The following is a 20,992-nucleotide window of genomic DNA, read 5'->3' as shown; positions in this document are numbered from 1 at the left end:
TGCAAGTTGGTGTGATTTATTCGTGGCCTTCTTCTTTAATAACACCTAAGGGTGTGAGTGTCTCCCCTCCTGTTCTTCTCCCTGTGTTGTGCTGCTTCCAGTGCACGCAGTCTCCTTCCTTCCTGCCTTTGCTTTTTGCCCATCCTCTCACTGTGGTGGAAAAGATGACATGGGAGGTGTGACTTCTTATTGTCTCTGCACTTGCTGGTGATGACAATGTTTTTTTCAGGTGAATGGTGTCCTCCCCATCCTTCCGTTGCTATTTCCTGTCCTGTGGATTCTTGCTACAGCCTTTGGAGAAGCCAGAGTCTTGGCCCAGATGAGCAAGGCCTCATCCACCTCACTGGTATGTATCTCTCCACGTCAAACCATTCCAGGAGACAAGAAGGGCTCTGTGATGTGAGCACAATAAATGCAGCAGATGTGTGCACGTAATTGTATAAGCTTTGGATCTTTGGTTTTCCCAGCTATGCCCTGTCCCTGGAGCACAGTGTGGCTTCACGAACAGATGTTTTAATTTTTTCAACCTGTCTACAGCTATCCCAAGGTGATAGCAGCTCCAGTGATTCTATAAATCTCTTCAAGGCATGTGCTTTCTATCACCTAAATATAATCTGTCAAAGAGGCCAACATGGAGATAAATGCTCTGTGGTGACTATAACTGGAGAATGTTCAGCCATTGAGAAGGAACTGGATAAATGAGATCCTCTGCAATCCCCTGTTTAACGTGTGGGCTGAACAGCCCTTTCCTGAGACTCTGGGGCAGTGGATCAGGGAATAAGAGGAATTTCTGGTGGTTGTGCTGGTTTCAGGAGTGGAGTTTGGTAGTCTGATGGGTGTGTGATCCTGAACTGGATGTGCTGTTGGGTGTCTTGTTCTCTTCTGGTAGCAGTGTTGGTGAGATGCACTGTGCTACGTTTGTCTTCTGTGCTGAATTCTGTTATGCCTGTACTTAGACAAAGTTTCTCTCCTGTTCTTGTCCATTCTTGGCCTCTGTAGCCCTGGGTCTGTGTTTTCTATTCTTTTTCCTTTAGGTTGTACATGACTAAGCTGCCTGTGTCCTTGGAGTGTGGACATGTTCCCTTCCTTAGTGTCATTTGCACCTTTACCATCTCTTCTCAGTGTTTTCTCCACTTTACCTTTCCCACTCATTCTCAGCATCACTTGGTTTCTGTCTTTGCAGCCTTGCTCCTTCCCTTCACACATCAGCTTCCCTGCTTCATTCTCAACATATCCATTTGCCTTGTCACTCATACTTGCACCTTCCTTGTGTTCTTTCCTATCTTCTCCTTTTTCTTGTCCAGGCAACTCACTCTGTCCAGCCAGCTCTTTCTGTGACATCTCAAACATGATCCTCCATCCTTGCTGCTGCAGAACAGCCATTGTGATACCTTGGTCATTCTCCCTCTTGACTAGGGCAGCCTTCTCTTGGCCTCTCTATTTCACTCCTTCCTTCTCTCTACTCTGTTCAAAATGTAGCAGGTAAGGCCCTCTTCCTCTCCAGCCACTTGGCCTGTGTGATGTTCTTCTCCACATTCTGTCCTCTCCCGTCATGTTCAAGCTGCTTTATTCCCAGTTTTTCAAGGCCATAGGTGACCCTTGAGCCTGGTTAGTCAGACATCCTGCAGGACACAAAGCAGTGTCACTCCCAGATGAGACCCTGCCTCAAATTGCATTACTACAGTTGGACCACAGCAGCGTTCCTTTTAGAAAGGAATTTGATATTGGTTTGAAAACATTGTACCATCTTTGATAGGTTGGTTCACTAATGATTTACCTTCATTGCTAGAAATGGGCATTTTGTCTGAGTGGGAATTTTTGTAGTATCTGATTTCCAATACTTGGAACATTTACATCTTTTGTCTCCTAGATTTAAAAGCATGTCAGTCACATTTCTGGTCTGTTGCAGCTATTCACGTTGCCTTTTACCATCTCTTTGGTTAAATAAACAGCTGAAGCCCCTCGAATCGGTATAAGCGTATTTTCCGACCCTATGATCTTTCTCTTGGCTTTCCTTTTAGCTTTCTCCAGTGCTTCAGGATCACTGTAGAATTAATGAATCTCCAAAACCCACAAAATGTTCCAGTAACAGTTGTGCTTGTACTAAATTTCAGAATAATTTGGACTTTCTACTCTATGTTCCCTTGTTAGTACAACAAAGGCTCATATTAGGTCTTTTAGCCACTGCTTTAAATGGCCAGGCTTTGTTCAGCTGATGAGCTACAATTACTACTAAGAGTCCTCGTCCTGTAAGTCCACTTTTCATTTTTGCTCCTAGGTATGCAGCCTTACTTCTGTGCCTGTTGGTATGCATGTTTTTGCTTATTTACCAAGCAGTCCATATTGCTCCATAACAGTGGTTTGTTCTCTTTATTATTGGACTCTGCCCCAGACATTATATAGTTTACAGCCTTTATCATTAATGGTTTTTTAGTTTTCTTTCAGGTTTTGTACCAGAATTTGTATCTGCTTGAGCTAATAACACATCCTATTGCAAATAATTCCTCAGTTTCTGTTCCATTTGGAGGTAGTCTGTTTCTAATATATTTAACATGGGCCCTATTTCTCCAGTGTTATTCTAGAATTTTTTTATAAGACCAGGAAAGCATTTTGTATCAAGTCAAATTACCAAATGGTCTATGTCAAAAGCATTACTTTTGTCAGTCAAATTTGTAATTTTGTCTAAAAAGATATCACAATAATTTGATGAGATTTATTACTCATATACTTGTGGTGTTTGGCACTGGTTGTATTATTCCACTTCTTTTCTTCTAATGGAGTCTCATATTAGCTGCTCTGTTAATCTGGCTGAAATCAGAGTCTGTCTGGGGTCCTGTGGTAACTCAGTTTGTGCTCCTTCCCCTTTTTAGGCATTGGCACCACGTTAACTTCCTTCCATTGCACTGGGATGTAATCCATGCCCCAAGCCTCGTGCAAAATCAGCAGTAACAGTCGGAAAGTTGTCCAGACCTACTAATTTAAACATATTTACTCTCAGTAGCTAGTGTTAGAATGGAAAATATTTCATAATTATCATATGGTATGATTATATCACTGAATAAGGAAGAGCAGTATTTATTTAGCAGGGCTGCCTTGCCTGCAATACCATTTATACTTTCACTGTCTTCGACAAGCAGCAGGCTGGTTTTAATTACCTACTGGTATATTTTTCCTTACTTTATGCTAATTTTTACTTCTGTTTTCACTTCCATTCAGAACTGGAGTTTTTTATTTTTACTATGGGAATGTCGCTTTTTAAAACTTTCATAAACTGTTGTTAAACAATTCCTAATTATCTTTCATAGGTATCAGTTTAAATTATTTCTGACAAATTTGTCTTGGCTTTTTTTCAGCTTTGTTAAACTGATCCTTTTTAAAGGGACAGATACGTGCATTACTATTTGGGGTGACATTTTATTTACATACAAATGTGTGTGCCATAGTCACTTATGAATGTACTTAAATTAACTGTTTTTCAAAATTATGTCTGCTGAGGAATTCCTTTGTGCTGGATGCACAGATTTTACTTCAGTAAATTCCTCAGTGTAATTCCAAGAGCCCCATGATAGTGGCCTGCTATTATTTCTTTTCATTTCTTATCCACACCCCATTCATATCACCTCATTCGTCCGTGTCCCTCGTGTTCCAGGCACCTGCTTTTACAACCACTCCTCTAACTCCCTTCTTTTAACTGACCCATATAGCTCAAAAGCAGATCAGTCAATCCTGGCTCTTTCTGTCTAAAAATAGCCACCTAGAAAGTGCCCCCTCTGGGTCTAATTGCTATTATTTTTTCTGTAGACGTTTAGGTAATGACATGGGCTCTTCTGTGGTGTACAGCACCAAGCACTTTGACTGTGCTTCACAAGTAGATACAGATGTAGTCCATTAAAGACTTAATTGCTTTGATGAATTATTGGTCTGCCTTGGTACAGCAATTCCCACAGAGTAGGACTCCTGCTTTCTTCTCTCTGAAGGCCCGGTATTTAGGGAAGCATGTTCCTCATGACACATTTCTGAGCACGATTATAGTAACTGGTCTCTTCTCTTGCTGCAGCTTGCTAAGTTTTCAGAGGACACTCTCAGCAGCTACACAGAGATGGTATCTTCTCAGGTACTATTATTATGAATTGTTTTCTTCCATCTTCACTGCAGAACTTCATTACATCCTTTCCCTTCCTCTCTGATCTCCTGCTTGTTCCTAGACCCTTTATACTTGTGTCAGTTGTCCATTGTCACTCATTTGCTGCTTTAATTTGCTATGCATGCAGGTTGCACGTCTTTTCCATACATCTTCCCATGTAAATGGCTGCTCTGCTGACCAGAGATTGAGGTGACTTTGATACTGAGTCCAGTTGTGCTTTTCTGAATATTGCAAATGGTTTGAAATCAACTTTTTCTGTCCTGAGGAAAGTACTTCTTTCAAGTGCTCCTGTTCCAGGAGTAAAATAAACTCTTTATGGTGTGTGTCAGAAAGAAGGGAAGTATTTTGCTTGTACCAGAAAAAACTCTTTTCTTCAAGCCAAAACTAAAGAACAGAGGGGATGGCTGTCAGCACCAAGGCCAAAAGTGAAGGGGGGAGGATGGGATGCTCAAAAGTCTGGGCTTTTTAAAAGTCTGGTCCTGTTCCATAGGCTCCTTAGCAAGCTTAAGTACATGACTAGTGCTTCCAAAGCTGGGGCACATAAACATTCAGCATACCTTTTTTTTCTGAGGGAGGAACTGCATCTGGCCACTTTACAAATTGCATCATCCAGATTAAAGAGGTGGGCAGAGGAAAGACACTTTTCTCTCTAATCTGGCTTTAAGATTCCTGTATCCCTAAGGAGGCAGATGGACTCCAGGAGTGATTAAAAATCCCTAGATGTTATAAGAATCAGTTGCTCCCAGTCACACAGAGAAGTGCACATGGATGCACACACAGGCTTCTTTTGCTGAGTATTTTGTTGTCTTTCTGTGCCAGTTCATCATTTAACTGAGATGTTTTTCCAGTGTTAAATGGGAGCGATTTGAGCTGACCTTCCTTGTTGAAAATGCTTCTTTCTTTTTGTACCTCGTAACATTTTTGCTTGAGAAACTGGTTTAAATAAGAGCTTTTTTTCTTCCTGGTGATAGCTCATGATTGTTTTGCATTTGAGGTTATGGTTGTACTGACCCTTAGTATCTAAGGGTCTTGATCTAAGGAGCTTTGGGGAAGTGCTCTGCAGTGACAGCATTACAAAACAGCAGCTAAAAAGCAGTAAAATCACACTGTAATGCCAACCTGGTTTTGCTGGCTTTAGGAGTGCACGTACAAAAATGTACAGCTCTGGTGCTTGGGTTGATTGCTGTCATCCAGACTCCCTGTGAAACATTTTCCTGTGGAAGATGAAGAGTGCCAACTTGACATTTTAATTTTGCAAACTATCCCCTTCTTTCAGTTTATTACTGTGTTGATTACAGTTCATTTGTAATGATGGCATAGTCAGAGCACCTTGGCTTTATTTCCAACGTTGTCACTGCCTCAGTAAGTAACCTTGGTCAAGTCACCTCACCACAGTGACTCCAGTTACCCCATTTGCAGCGTGGTGGTCATAAGCTTAAGGCCTCAAACTCAATAATCCAAGGGGATGGGAGTTACTTTAGTAAAAAATGCTAAGAGGAAACAACTGATTCACTCCAAATGAAATCACTTGCTGTGTTTTTGGATAGACAAAGGTATTTTCAGTGAATTCTGAATTCAACAATCAGACTGTCTGTTAGCATCCTCTGGAAGGGGGAAGGAATGCCTTTCCCTTGGGAACATCAGCACTGTATCAGTTAACAGGTTCCCACGGAGCCCGATGTTAAACTTACAGTGTATCACTGTGTTGAACCTGAATGCAGGTAATGTCATACTCCCTTTTTTCCTTCTCTCCCCTCATCTTTCACTGAGTGGGTCTTTAACTGGCTGATGTCCTCTGCTTTCCTTGGCAGGAAATGATACGCTGCATCTGGAGCCACTTCCTCTGTGTTGTGAAAGGCAAATCCCCAACTCTGAGCTTTACTTCCAGCTTGCTCCATAGTCTGGGATCTGTCACTGTGAGTATGGCTGGGTTGTCAGGAGGAGGAGCCCTACATGGATGCTTCATTATCACCATTTGTGTTGTCCTTCCCTGAGCACAGACTGTTAGCAGTCACTTCCCTGCGCTGGAATTTGCAACCCTTCAGGCACCTGTCTTTGTAGAAGAGTTTAAAACTATCTTGTCCCAGCAGCATATTTCCAGGCTAAAACAATGGTTAGAGATACTCTGTGACATCTAACAGGATGGCTGTGTTTTCTAGCTCTAGTTCTGATCCCATAACCCTCTTGACTCCTGTTCAAGAGCCAGTTGTTTCAGGTCCTGATAAGGTACTAGCTATTTAAACAGATTGAGTAGTTGTTTCCTTTCCATAGTCTTCATGCCTAGTTTTTCAGTATCCTGAGATTAAACTGGTGTTAAACAGCCCATCAATCCTGCTAAAGGAAGGAATTCTCAGACTCCATGGAGGGTTATTGGGTGCAATTGCTTAAGACTGGAGGTTGGCAAAGGAGGGCCTTGTCTGTGCTCCCATCTGCTTATTAGACTTATGATATCTTCAACTAACAGGAACCCTGAGACATGTTTTCACTGAGATTTTGCTTTCTTGGGGGTGTTCTAGGTGCTCTGCTGTGTAGACAAGCAGGGGATTCTTTCCTGGCCAAACCCCAGCCCAGAGACTGTTCTGTTCTTCAGTGGGAAGGTGGAACCACCTCATGATAGCCATGAAGATCTGACTGATGAGCTCTCTACACGGTCCTTCTGCCATCCTGAGATGGAAGACGAGGTGAGAGATCTGTAATCCATAATGTAGTATGTTGGCTTTAATAGTTTGGCTGACACAAACAACATGGTATTACAGAGGGGGCCCTTTGCTTGTAGAGAAGTCCCGTGCCATAATTTGCTTAAAAGATAAAGAGGCAGCAAGGATGAGATCCTCTTCTACAGGAGTCCTGAAACAGCAGGTGAATCAGCAGTGGCTCACATTTGACCACTGAATCACCAGTGGGTTTTTTTGTTGGTCTCTTGCAGCCCCATGAGAGAGATGCTTTGCTCTCTGGCCCCCTGGCAGATACAGTCCACATGGCCAATGAGCAAGAGAGGAACAACTGGTCTAGTGACCCTCCAAAGGCCCCTGATGCCCATGCCCACCGAAAGCCAAACAGCAGAAGCAAGCATCCCTCTGGGTCCAATGTGAGTTTTAGCAAGGACACGGAGGGTGGAGAGGAGGAACATGCTCAGGTAAGACATACTGAAGGAGCACACAGGTAGTCTTCTGTGGAGCTATAAGACAGACTTAAACCCATAGAGTCTCCCCTTTGGGGAATTTAACTGGGAGTTCCCTGCAGGATTCTAGGCTTAAGCTGTATTCATTGTAACCTGTGAGTATTTTCCTGTCTGTTGGGCCAGGTTGTTGGTGACAGTGAGGTGGTGGCTTGTGAGGCTGAAGACTTTGTGTGTGACTACCACCTTGAGATGCTTAGCCTGTCCCAAGACCAACAAAACCCCTCCTGCATCCAGTTTGATGACTCCAACTGGCATACACACTTGAACTCCCTCAAGCCTCTGGGCCTGAATGTGCTGCTGACCCTCTGCAACGCCAGCGTGACGGAGCGGCTGTGCCGCTTCTCTGACCACCTCTGCAACATCGCCCTCCAGGAGACTCACAGTGCTGTGCTGCCTGTCCACGTGCCCTGGGGCCTCTGCGAGCTCGCCAGGCTCATAGGTGAGGAGAAATCGGATGAGCAGACAGGGAAATCAGAGCTGTCAATAGACACTTAATCCTTAGAGAGCACAAGAAAAATATTTCCCCAGTCCTGGTTCTGAGAAGGTGGAATTACAGAGCTGACTGTTGTTGGTTGGTTGCCAAAAGAGCCTGTTAAAGAGATTGCTTTTGGCAAGTTCTGACACTGTAGACACTATCAAAGGACCAAATGTCATCAAGGATATTTCCAGCCAGCCCAGGCTGGGCTTGGTATTCTGGCTCGAGTCTGCCAATCTCATCAGAAGGAAAAGAATACTTGCTACTGGAGAGATAGCTGCCCTGTCGTTACAGTGATGCTTTACCAGGAGTTTAAGTGATGTGAAGTACCTCAGCTTGTTTTATAGGTGGGGAAACTGAGGCATAGGAGAGAAAAGAGGTTAGAGGTAACACTAAGATTAAACTCTGGAAGCTCTTGAACTCAGTTCTCTGCCTGACCTTCAATGTCATAGTTGCTCTCCTCAGTGAACCAGAAGCATGAAAGCTGTCATTACTAATAACATTGAGTCCTCCTCAATTTTTTTCATCACAGATCTTGAGCCATCTTCCTGAGGATGCACAGTGAGCACAGCTCACCTACCTGTTGCTGGGAGCTGTCAGAATGGATTTAGGCAAAGTGGGTGGCAGAGAAGCAGGAGGGAGAACCTTTCTTTTGCTTTGGTTAGAGTCAGTTTTTCTGCTCCTTCTGTTCACATTTCAGGTTTCACACCAGGTGCTAAAGATCTTTTCAAGCAGGAGAACTATTTGGCCTTGTACCGCTTGCCAAGTGATGAGATGGTTAAGGAAACAATCCTAGGGAAGCTTTCATCAATCACCAAGAGGAGACCACCCCTCAGCCACATGATTAACCTTTTCGTGAAGGACACCACTACCAGTAAGGCTGCCCCTTTCTTTGGGCATCCACTCGGTATGGGAGGATCTTTTCCATGGGGAAAATCCAGAATCAAAAATATTTTTTTTACATTATCTTAGTAAGGTGGAGGTTTTATTGGGTTTTGAATAGACTTCGTTATGGTCGTGGAACCGATACTGCAACTGATACTAATTAAATATTACTCAGGGTTTTAGCTAGTGATGCTCATCCTTCTGAGAACCCAAATAATAAGTTGTTCTCGTTTTGAATTGTCTGTTGCATACTCTATTTCTATTTTGCATATTAATAAGAAATCACAGAAATCCTGTGCTAGCTCATGGTGACCATGAGTATAGCACCTGAAGCTGTGCTGACCTCCGCTGCTCCTCCTTCCTGTTCTAGTAGGAATGGTCTGGGATGGCAGGGCCATACTGCTGGGCACCAGCAGGCCTTAAAGCACCTCAGCAGGATTGAGCAGCTTGCCTGTCCGAGCTCTTAGTCTCTTTGTAATACCTTAAATTGACTGTACTTGGCTCTCTGGAGTAAACATATGTTCAGTATTGAATCAGAAATATGATTATTGAGCTGGCCAGAGATTCACCAGGTAAACTGTCTTCTCTTGCCCAGTTCTTCCTAAATTCCTATCTTCATCTGAGGAGGAGCTTTTTCTTTTGTCCTGATTGCCTCTATCTTGCCTTTGTGAGCAAGAATTTTTCTGATGCTGAGATTCTTAACGTAGGGAAAAACCTTTCATGTTGCCTCATTTCAACTCCTTATCCCCATTTTTAAACGGTTTAGTTTAGAGGCTGGAGCTCAGACGAATACGTGTGTGACCTGGATTATTCTGTCTAGAGTAAATTCTAAGAAGAATTTTGCCCGTGGGGTTAGTTAACCATTGGAACACCTCTCACGTGATAGTCCTGTCCCTTGAAACTTCCTAAAATCTGTACAGCCAGAAATAATGGATTATGCAGATAATATGGGGTGAAATCAAATGGGTCTGTTGATACAGAAGAGTCAGACCAGATGATCATAACTAACCTCCCTTGATTTGTGAATTATTTGTGAATAAATCTTCGAATCTACCCACTCTCATGATGTGCTGAAGTCAGATACATAATAAATTCTCCTGCTGTAGCAGAAATGGGAGGTAGCTTATCTGTCTGTTCCCTGGTGATTCCATTGAAATACGTGTCTCGCCATCTGGCAGTGTTCATCCCAAATCCACAGTAACCACATGGAAATGAGGGGCTCACTGCATCTTCAGGGGAGGAAAATGGCTTGGTATCGCCTCTGTCTTCTTTTGCTGTAGCTGCAATCCTCAGTTCCTTCTGCTCTGCCTCCCTGGCTCAGCTTGATTCTTCCTGATGAGCCCCAGCAGTCACAAATGGCTACTCATACTCCCTGGCCTGCTCATTAGTTTTCTCCTTTGTGCCAAAGAAATCCTGGTGCTCACATTCATGTAGGAAGGGAAGAGGCTGAGCTCACTTTACTGGCAGTGACAGCTGAGTTTATCCAGTTTATCCTGCGTGCTGTCACTGTCCTCCACCCCCTAGAAGGGTTGTCATGGGGGGTGCTGATGGTACTGAATGGGAAGTGGGTTGCAATTGCTATCAGGCATGAACGTACCTCTGTCTGTGCACGTGGTCTTCTGCAAGCTCTGTATCCAGAGCATAGGTTTTGCCTGAATCAATAAACCTCTTTCTTTCTGTAGTTCCTAGGAAGGACTATCCGACCACAGGAGCAAGGTGGGAAGGATGAGGTGTTTATACAATAAAATTAACCAGAGGTCTGCACAAGTCCTCCTTTGTGTCCCTGAGACAGGCTCCTCCTTTCACACGGAGTTCATATTCGCCTTGGAAGTTTGTTATGCTGATAAACTTGGCGTGTGATGACTATTTATAGCAGAAAGCAGAGAGCTGCTGTGTTTTGGAAAATCCTCTGGTGTTTCTGAAGGTCCCTGCCTGGTTTGCACGAGTGGATATTCTTGGCTTTTGATTTCACCAGCTAGTGTGAGCAATTGCAGCCAGCAACAATGCCTCCAAGAAGTCTTTGGGCTCGTTTTTCTTGGCAGTGATGTTTTTTTCATTAGATCAGCTTTGAAGCTGTTGGGGGCAAAGTCAGAGAGCAGCTGGAGGAGGGAGCCTAGACAGAGGAGCCTACGTGCATGCAATGTTAACGTACCAGTGCAAATGAAAGGGAGCAGGGCCTGTGGAGGGAGAGACAGCCCTGCACACTTTAACTTGTGTCCTGTGCCTGGGACCTGCATCAGACAAGTGATGTTGCACACCTTTGGGAAACAGTTTTTAACACCTCTGTTTGATTTTAAGCCCGTATTAAAGACTAAAGTAGTGAAACAAAAAAAAGCAGGACAAGCTGTGGTGTTCATCGATTTTCAATTCTTCCCTGATCACAACATGAGTTATTTTTTTTAGTCTGTTACATTGAACTTTTGACCCATCCTGATTTAACACATTTTCAGGAGCCTTTGTGAGACAGGCTGCTATCTGATTGTTCACACTGTTAAATTATTTTCTGCTTCTTGAATGGAAGGTATTCAATAGCTCTTACCCTTTAGATCCACGCCTGGCCAAAAACTGCATCCCATTCCCAGTGCTGGTAGACTTTGATCCCCGTAGGCTCATCACTGGTGCTTGTATGCTCATGAGAAGAGGCAGATGGGAATATCTTTTCTTCTGCTCTGTTGGATAAAGGAGCAAGGTATTAATCCCACCTTTTGTAGGAGCAGGATTGTTACACAGTATAAGGGGAGAATAGGAACTGACTACGTGGCTCACATTTTCTCACAGCCTTCTTTGAACTTGCAGTCAGACAACTAGCAGCTAAATACATGTCATCTAGTCTTGAATAATTTGTCAATGGAGACTAAAGGCTTTCAACAGAGGAAAGAGGGTGTCTGGAGTGCATCAAGGCAGTTTGCGGGAACACTGGCTTTTAACAGCCTGAGGGAGCAGTTGGTATGATATCCCTTTCCTGGGGGCCTGGACATGTGATGCTGACTCATTGTTCTCCACCTCAGGCACTGAGCAGATGTTTTCTCATGGGACAGCTGATATCATCCTCGAGGCCTGCACAGACTTTTGGGATGGTACCGATATCTACCCCCTCTCTGGCTCTGACAGGTGGGCAGCTTTGTCATTTAAGGCATTCAGGAGCTGCAGATAAGTTGCAGAGGGAACCTGGTCACTCTGTTAAAGTTCCCTTTACTGATGCTTGTTAAGCTATTTAATAGAAGCTTCAAGTAGGTTTTGAACATGAACTGTCTTTGCTTAGAATTAATTGTTAACAATGTAAGAGATTAGATGGCAACAGTCAATCTGTTGGACTGTAAGACTGAGGCACTTCTTACTGCCTCTGTTAACATATTGGCCTCTTATAAGTGGACTCTGACTGTACTGTGTAGTAGGATTGTTAATTTTAATCAGGTCATATGCTTGGGGCAGAGAATTTTTGTTGTTCAAGACAAATGCCTTGTCTTACATGAAATGCAAAGTGATCAATTCTGCCTGCTGTTGACAGCTCCAAACCAGTCCACCACAATGCATCACACCCTTTAGTCCTGCTGCAATATCTGATAGTGTCTGTTGCATTTTCATCTACAGGCTAAATTTCTGTTCCAGTTAGCAGAGCAGACCAGTAATGTTTAGTATCATTGACTAGCAGCACATTGTTCTTCTAAATCTCCTTATCCTCAGGTGTAAGAAAACTCCCACTGGTTCTTTTTGGAATATTTATCATCTTAGAAGGCAATGAAAAAACCCAAGTATGGCCTAATTTGTTTCCTTCCTGAGTTCAACACAGAGAAGGAACTTTACACTATTCCAGTGACTGAATATTGGTGAATCAGAGACTTTGCATCCAGCTCCTGTGACCCCAACTGCAAAAAGGGATAGGAGAAAAGTCTGTTACTGCAACTATCTTTGCCATAGGTATTATAATCAGAGTTATCAGTTCCCACCTTGCTGTTTATCTCCCTACAGATAAATTCTCTCTGATGAATTAAGCTCCTGCTGCCATGCAGTGAACTTCCTTGGAGTCATCTAGCAGCCACAGAGAGCATATTATTTTGATAAGTGTATTCAGAGAGTGCTGTGTTCATACTCCTCAATCTGTCAGATGAGCAAACAGAAACATTCACCACTGCCTGTGTTAGAATGTGTGTTTTTATTGCCCTGTAGTGCCTGCAGCTTAGAGAATGCAGGAGCAGTAAGGAAAGGCTTTTTCAGAGTCTCAGCACTTCTCGTGAAACACTTTTTTCCAGATAACCAACTTGTGATTTCTGCATTGAACTGTGGTGTACGTTGTCAGAAATACAGCACTTCTCAGCTGACTTTGTCTGCTTTTTGTCTCTTTCACACAGGAAGAAGGTGTTAGATTTCTACCAGCGAGCCTGCCTCTCGGGATACTGTTCTGCCTTTGCATACAAGCCAATGCACTGTGCCTTGTCCTCCCAGCTCAATGGCAAGTGCATAGAACTGGTGCAGGTCCCTGGGCAGAGTGCCATCTTCACCTGCTGTGACCTCCCTGGGACAACCCCCATCAAACAGAGCAGCCGGAGGAATAGCTGGAGCTCAGATGGTATGTCTTCTCTGCTCTCTAGAAGGTCCTTGGCTTTTTCATCAGTCTGGAGCTCTAAGAACATTGTTACTTAGAGTAGCAGATGGAAGTTGAGAATTAGTGGTTTTCTGAAGTAGATGCATTTCCAGAGGAAATACTGATGAAGCAGCTGGTAGGTATGTTTCTAGTTAAGTTATTGAAGCTTGCAGAGAAATTCTTCTGCTTGTGGGAAGTCTGTTTCTTAAAGGAGGCAACTGAGAGTCAAGACTTCTGGTTATTTTGATACTTGGTTTGCTATTAGTCTAATTTTATGGAAATCACATATAGTGGGTTTTTCAGAGAAATTAAATGTATGGTGGTATGCAGCTATTTTCCCTTGATGGATTTTGTTGCTGTGCTGAAGGAACTGATTCCCACTAGGTGAATTGTACATCTCCTCCAGAAGAGCAATGGAAACTGAGAAATAAGCACATATGGCTACATAACTCCAGGAAAACTGGTCTTCATCTCTTTCTGCCTTGCTCTCCCTTTCTGTAAAATGTGAATAGTGGGGTTTCCAACAGCTGAGAGGCGGTTGTGGCCAAGTGTTTTCAAAACACTTCTCAGTCCCACCTGTGGCACGCTTTGCAAGTGTGCAAAGTGTTTTATTACTTTGTTCCTCTTGCTGTGTCCAGCTCCTGTTCGTCACAGGCTGACATGGTGGTGAAGGAACCCTGTCAAAGAGTCTTTGCAGGCTCTTTGGGAGCGTCTGCGATGTCGCTGGAGGGAACAGGGTCCAGCTCCTTTGCATCAGCCCCTCGTGCTCTGATGCCACTCTGCCTCATCTAGACTCACCATGTTGTTTAAGCACAGTATGATGTGTTTAAAATGCACATGTGAACATTATGCAGCATACATCCTTTACCTTCCAGCCCCACTTCCTTGTGACTGATCCCCGTCTTCTGTTTTGTCTTTTTCCTTTCCATGCTCACTGTTTCACACTTGTATCCTTGGTGGCATATGTGGGGATGTCCTGAAACCACTTCTGTGATTGGGTATGCTGGGACAAATGGATCTCTCTTTACCTGCCCTCCTATGTGCGTATCTGCATGTTTCTCTGTGTCTGGATGCTGGGTCCTTGGGCGTTATCTTGGTGGCCTCTCCCCCCGCCGTGTGTACTTTGATGCACACGTGGCCCCTTGTGTCTCAATGTGATTGCATGTCGTTTGCATGCCTGAAGAAGGGATTGGGGAAGTGATGGAGAAAGAAGACTGTATCCAGGCTCTGAGTGGACAGATCTTCATGGGAATGGTCTCATCTCAGTATCAGGCTCGTCTGGACATTGTCCGCCTCATTGATGGACTGGTCAATGCCTGCATTCGTTTTGTCTACTTCTCCCTGGAAGATGAGCTCAAAAGCAAGGTAAGCTGCCTCTGTGAATCCCCTGAACTCGCACGTCCCCTGGTTGTCTGACTGGAGAGTTTAGTTTCAGTGCAATCTCAGGTTAATCTGATTTGGCTAGCTGAGGGGTCTAGAAGGTACCTATGCTCCAATCTGGCACTGGTCTGCAGTATTTTGGCCTGGACAGCAACACTAAAATCTTGTGTCTGCTCACCTGCAGGTGTTTGCTGAGAAGATGGGTCTCGAGACCGGCTGGAATTGCCACATATCTTTAACACCCAATGGTGATGTGCCTGGCTCAGAGATCCCTCCCTCTAGCCCCAGCCACGCTGGCTCTCTGCACGATGACCTACATCAGGGTGAGAGAACTCTGCCTAAGCCACTTTGAATGCCACGTGTTTCCTGGATGGTTCTTTTAAACCCATTCATAGGTTCCTGGTGTCCTCACCAGATACCTGATCCTTCAGAGCTTTGAGCACAAAACTGGATGGGCCGGAGAGGAGGGGGGGTGTGTGAGTGAGAGCACCTTACATTTAGAACCTTTCCACCCAGTCAGTACTGCAGTTGTTGGAAACTAAACATCCTTCTGTGCACCAGCTGCCATGGTTTTACAACTGCTCATTAGCACTTTTGGTTCTTGCTGGGGCCCTGGTCAAGCCACTGAGGGTCTCTTACCTGTGCATTGCTCTTTTTTTCTCAGTTCAGGTGGGATTTCTTTACTCTTCTTCCCCTAGAAGAAGAAAAGGGAGCAGAACAGATAAGCTGTCATATCTCTCAAAAGCAGAGACTAGGCTCACATATCTACCTCTGAGCAGATTAGTCATCTAAAAATACTGCATTTTAGATGACTGAGTGGGATCTAAGTGTTGCTAACCTAGAAAACCAGGCCTCACATTTCCTGGCTTCTGCAGTGCCACGTGAATACACCGTGTGGGTGACACAGGGGTGACAGAGGCAGGTTTGTGCATATTGCTTATGCTGCTTCTCCCTGTGCCAGTTTCTCGAGATGATGTGGAGGGGCTCCTGCTGATGGAAGAGGAAGGGCACTCGGATCTCATCAGCTTTCAGCCGACCGACAGCGACATCCCCAGCTTCCTGGAGGACTGTAACAGGGTGAGGCCCCCTTTGCCTACACACCTCTTGCTGTTCTCATGGTCAGCAGTATCACCTCATTAAAACCAAAGGGAGTTCCTCTTTAAAGCGGATTGATTCACTGGTTTGCACTGGGACTCCTCACTTCCCCCACCCTCTTCCAGCTTGCTATTTAGAGCCTGGGAAGTTTGGAATCAATCTCTGTTGATTGCTTTTGCTGAATGTTAATTTTCTTCGGAGTTTAGGAATTTAGGAATGGAGATAACCACACACAGAATAGCCTTGAGAGCTGCATCTCAGGCCATCTGGGTCTCCTTCCCCTGTGCTGGCTGGGAGTGGGAACATCCCCACACTCATGCAGACAGAAGAAACTGCCTCTCCTCCAGCTGTGAGCTATGACTGGTGCTGCCCCGTAGTCGTAGTGCAGGACAAGCCCTTCCTGCCTCAAAGAACTCAGACATGCTTAGCAGAGGTTACAGGAGTATCAGAGATAGGTGCAGGTTTAAAAAAATAATGACCTATCTGGCCTGGTTTTAAAAATCAGGAACCCTTCCTGTGCTGTATGTTGATGTGGCTGCAATTGGAATAGATCTCACTGATGGTAGGCAGCATATAGTCTCTGACTACATTTTTCCACTCAGGTGAAAAGTCCCTACAGTACCTTGAGCACAAGTTTATCCTGCTGATCTTACAAACTCTGAGGACAAGCACAGCCAGCTTGGCTTGTCAGTGTAGAACTATAACAGAAGACTCTTTACACTGGCTTGGAAAAGCCAGCTTCTGTCTGCAGGGACATCAGTTCATATCTGATCATGAAGTTGCATAATTCTGGGAATCCTAATTCTCATTTCAGCAGTTGGCTCTGAAATGCCTTTCCCTCACACACACACTCCCCTGCTTAGTCTCTTGTTTGTCTTTTTCAGGCCAAACTCCCACGGGGGATCCACCAGGTGAGACCTCACCTGCAGAACATAGACAATGTGCCTTTGTTGGTGCCCCTCTTCACAGACTGCACCCCAGAGAGTAAGTGGTACAGAGCTTGGGTCAATCCTACTCCCCATGAATCCCTTCCCCATCCATTTGCTTTGGCTCATCTGCTTGTGGACGTGGGTGAAGGGAAGGGGATACAGCCCAGAAATCTAGAAGGACACTTTGATATTAATGACCCTTTGATATTAATGACCCTCTACTGCTGCCTGTGGGAAGCCAGGTGTTAACTGCATTTTAATGCAGCTGTTCCCTAGCTACAGAATTGGGCTAAGAACCACTCTTCTCAATTTGCATTCATAAGAGACACAAAAGCAAACATCCAAAATGCTACTGCCTTTTATTAAATAAGCATTATCAGTGTGCTAGAAGACTTTGATCTCTGCTTGCAGCCCTCACTGCCTTAATATAACTCAAAAATCACTTCCCAGAAGAATTTTCCTCTGGCATTTGCTGTTAACACCTTCTGCTGCTTTGCAGAGTTTTACATTACAGAAACCAGAAAGGACAAAATTTCTTTATCTCTCTGAGATACTATTTCATCTCAGGAAGGGGCTGAGTGCTCAGCTGGCTAATACCTCTCCACTCTACAGCAGAGGTTCTAAGCATCTAAATTGTGATTTGGCATTTGAGGAACCCCTGGGCACAGTTTACAGAGTGCCAGTGAGAACCAGTGGCAGCCCAATCTGCCTAAGCAGTCAGTGCTCAGTAGGTTTCCTCTGTTTTTGTTTTTGACAGAAGTGGCAGTTTCCCACTTCATCTAACCCCTCACTGAGCTGCAGATCTGGGTGCACTAGTCATTTAGATAAGTTGCTTACACAGGAATCTCCAATGGGTGGGTTGAACATTTTAAAATATTCATATACACACAGCACTGTGCACAAAGCTAAATGAAAAATGGAATCCAACAGCAGCTTTGATTTAGAGGCCCTGGGAGAGTGTTGATAAGAAGATTGATGAAGGCTAAAGGTAGTGGTGGGAGTGCAAGAACAGGGGCTGGCTCTGAATGCAGCACTGCTTTTGGAGTGGTTTGTTATATTCCCTCTGGTCCTTTAGACTTGGAAAAGGAGGGATGTGCTGCTGAGCAGAATTGAAAATCGTGTATTTTTTCAGGTTTCAATTATTTAGGTTTATTTAATTTCTTCTCTTTTCTAACAAGACCATTTGATGCTGAGGCTGTATGTATTATACACCCTGGCTCTCCCTGCAGCCCTGGTCTGATAGAGATGTGCTAGAGATGCAAATCTCGGGGGCACAGTTCTGTGAATCCAGCTCAGTTTCTGCAGGAAGCAGGTATACAGGGCACTTGGACTGCAATTAATTAGCTGCCTAATTGTGTACTTTGACTTTGGATCTCACTCTACAGGACTGATGAATATCAGTTGGGGTAATTATAAAAGATCTGACTGTTATCCAGACTGGAAAGGAAAACACTGCAGCTTTGTGTGCATAATGAGATAAGCAAATGTGTTTCTGCTGTCCCCTTGCAGCCATGTGTGAGATGATCAAGATCATGCAGGAGTACGGGGAGGTGACCTGCTGCCTGGGAAGCTCTGCCAACCTGAGGAACAGTTGCCTCTTCCTGCAGAGTGATATCAGGTGGGGCAGGATCCACACTCCTCCCGCTGCCTTTGCCTTGAGCTTAGCGAGTGCCTAGCCACGGGATGCTCACAATTGCTCTGTCCATCACTGGCTGCATTTGTCTCCATAGGGGAGACAAATTTGTGCTGGATAACTGCCTAGATCCCTTGACAGAGATATTTCTCTCCATTTTTGAAAAGATGTTACTCCCACATACTGAGCTAACTGCTGCATTACAGATGCTTCGCATTGAGTGAAACAGTGGAAATGCCCCTCTGGATCAGCTGGTTTGTTGACCTTGAGCCACAAACCCAAATATGTTCATTATTTTCTGGGAATAACAAAGTATAGGGAGATTGTTCCTCAATTCATGTCATAGCTCAGGACTTTCCTACAGGCAAGGTAGATAGAGGTGACATGGCACAGCACAGCCTGACTTTACAGGCTGGCCTGCAGTTAAACAGTTTCTCCTCCGAGATGAGGACTTTGGCTAATGCTCCCCTGTTGTCCTTGCAGTATAGCACTGGACCCTCTCTACCCATCCCGCTGCTCCTGGGAGACTTTTGGCTATGCCACCAGCACCACCATGACTCACGGCTCTGATGAGCTCACCCCACTGCAGCTCTCAGGGCAGCTCAACAGCCTACCTTGCTCCATGTCCTTCCGCCAAGAGGAGAGTACCAGCATCATCAGGCTCATAGAGCAGGTAGGCCAGGCACATCCCCTCTGCCTGCAGCTCACAAAGAGCAAAGCCAGGAGCTCACATGAGCATTTGTGTTGAGTTGCCCACAGTAGGCTGCCAGCATTAGCTTTGCTTGTGTCCTCTGCCCTTTGTTTAGGGAGCACAACAGAGATACTCTTCCTGTCCGGCCCTACGGTCTGAAGTGTAGGGGATGGTTTGGGAACAATGCCCTGTGGCAGCAGAACATGAATAGTAATCAACAGGATAAAGTATAAACTTGCAGAAATCCCTAGCCACACAACAGTGCAGCTCTAGGGAGAAGTGTTACCCCAGAAAAGCCAGGAGGTTTAGAGATCTTCCCCTTTTGCTTACAATGTGTCCAGATCCTCTCCCCTCCCACTTCCTCTTGCAGGCCACATGTTCTGCCCCAGCCTGCCAAGAACTGCTCTTGGCTGGTAACTGCTCCCATCACAGCAAGGGCTCTGAGGGCTTGTGCTTCCTTCCAGGCCAGGCATGCAACGTACGGGATCCGCAAGTGTTTCCTCTTCCTGCTGCAGTGCCAGCTGACCTTGGTTGTCATTCAGGTGAGTCCTGGCCTGGCTGAGGACAGCATTTAGCTCAGAGGACAGGCATGTTAGCATGGATATGGGTGGCTGTAGCAGGACAGCCTTGCAAGAGGGGAAGGTGGCCTTCGGTCAGGTTTACACAGCACGTTTGGGGAAGTTGCAGAGACCGTGTGATCTCAGCTTGCATTGACCCTTCTCCCAGACCCTCTAGGGGTTTCTTTTCAAACCCTTTCCCTCTGAGAAAAGCAGCACCTGCCCCAGCAGCCTGAGTCATGTGGAGGGGCTAGACAATGGCAAAGTTACCAGCTCAGCCTGGTGTTTTGGGGGAGGACACTGGACACTGGTATCTTGGGTAGCAAGACTGTCCTAGCACTGCTCACGCTCTTCACTCTGGATTGTTCCCGTCTAGTTCCTCTCCTGCCTGGTGCAGCTGCCCCCCATCCTCAGTACCACAGACATCGTCTGGCTCTCCTGTTTCTGCTACCCGCTGCTCAGGTGAGTCTGTCAGACAGGGTGGAATCCTGCCTCCCACCCACAGGATGCACAGACCAGTCCCACAGCCTCACTGTGTCCATGTCAAGACAAAGCTGACATCACCCACAAAATGCTAAGAAGGCTGCAAGGATTATTCCAAGCACCTGCTTTGATAAGGTGCTTGGAAACACAGGTAGGAGCATTTGTGTACTGCTGGGTTAGCCCTGCCTGCTGCCCTAGAGCTGCTGTTATCTTGGGGCTTGCAACTCCAGCTGAAAATCACCTTCTAATCCTGATACTGTTGCCCTGGCTGGAGTGTGATGGAGAGCCTGGAGACTGGGGGCAGAGGTCAAGGTGCCACGGGTGGGCTTTACCCCATCACACTTGTGGAGATCACCTCTCTCTCTCTGTGCAGCTGCCATGAATGACACCTTTTACAGCATATGCTTAAGACAATGACCAGAAAAATGCCAATGCACCAAGCAGTCTGAGAAGGTTATCCAAGTTCAAATATGAGACACATACAAAAAACCAATAGCTCTGGTGCCTGAACTTCTAACTGAGAGACTAACTTACCTTTTTCCAGCATCTCACTCCTGGGCAAACCTCCCCACAGCTCCATCATGACCATGGCAACAGGAAAAAACTTGACTTCCATTCCCAAGAAGGTAGGTGGTCCACCAGATTACAATTGTTCACACATTTTTCTCCTTGACTTTGTCCCAGTGTTGTTGCATAGCTGAGACCCTGTGCCTTCCCAGCTCGCCTGGCTCATTGATCCATGGCATGAGCCGTGCTATCCAAAAGCCTGGCTCAGACAGGAAGGGAAGCCCTTAGTGCCACGGTGCACACAGGGCAGCTCCTCAGTGCAGCATCCCATCTGTACTACTGCTTGTCTCTTGCAGCCACTGATTCCTTGATGGCTCAGGCAGGGAAGGCTGGGCCAGTGACATGCCCATGTCATCCTCCTGCCTGTCCCCTATTCACAGACTCAGCACT

The 20,992-nt window shown here is 45.3% G+C and overlaps 1 protein-coding gene across 1 annotated transcript in view; it reads left to right on the top strand.

Annotated features, from left to right (window-relative positions):
• Positions 1–229: 229 nt before the first annotated feature.
• Positions 230–20,992, top strand: part of KIAA0195 (KIAA0195 ortholog) — a gene marked incomplete at its 5' end in the record, with an annotated part of 23,811 nt that continues 3,048 nt past the window's right edge. The window contains 18 exons of the mRNA XM_008944008.1: positions 230–346; positions 4,058–4,114; positions 5,956–6,060; positions 6,661–6,825; positions 7,071–7,280; positions 7,449–7,764; positions 8,501–8,674; positions 11,694–11,796; positions 13,035–13,252; positions 14,451–14,632; positions 14,832–14,970; positions 15,609–15,724; positions 16,627–16,726; positions 18,181–18,289; positions 18,788–18,977; positions 19,460–19,537; positions 19,929–20,014; positions 20,580–20,718. Coding sequence (XP_008942256.1) covers positions 230–346; positions 4,058–4,114; positions 5,956–6,060; positions 6,661–6,825; positions 7,071–7,280; positions 7,449–7,764; positions 8,501–8,674; positions 11,694–11,796; positions 13,035–13,252; positions 14,451–14,632; positions 14,832–14,970; positions 15,609–15,724; positions 16,627–16,726; positions 18,181–18,289; positions 18,788–18,977; positions 19,460–19,537; positions 19,929–20,014; positions 20,580–20,718 — 2,604 coding nt within the window. The remainder of the gene's footprint in view (positions 347–4,057; positions 4,115–5,955; positions 6,061–6,660; positions 6,826–7,070; positions 7,281–7,448; positions 7,765–8,500; positions 8,675–11,693; positions 11,797–13,034; positions 13,253–14,450; positions 14,633–14,831; positions 14,971–15,608; positions 15,725–16,626; positions 16,727–18,180; positions 18,290–18,787; positions 18,978–19,459; positions 19,538–19,928; positions 20,015–20,579; positions 20,719–20,992) is intronic.

The sequence above is a fragment of the Merops nubicus genome, unplaced genomic scaffold, assembly GCF_000691845.1.
Source record: "Merops nubicus isolate BGI_N331 unplaced genomic scaffold, ASM69184v1 scaffold29367, whole genome shotgun sequence".
Classification (NCBI taxonomy): Eukaryota; Metazoa; Chordata; class Aves; order Coraciiformes; family Meropidae; genus Merops; species Merops nubicus.
Note: the sequence above shows the minus strand (reverse complement) of the source record. Positions and strands in the feature narration are given on the sequence as shown.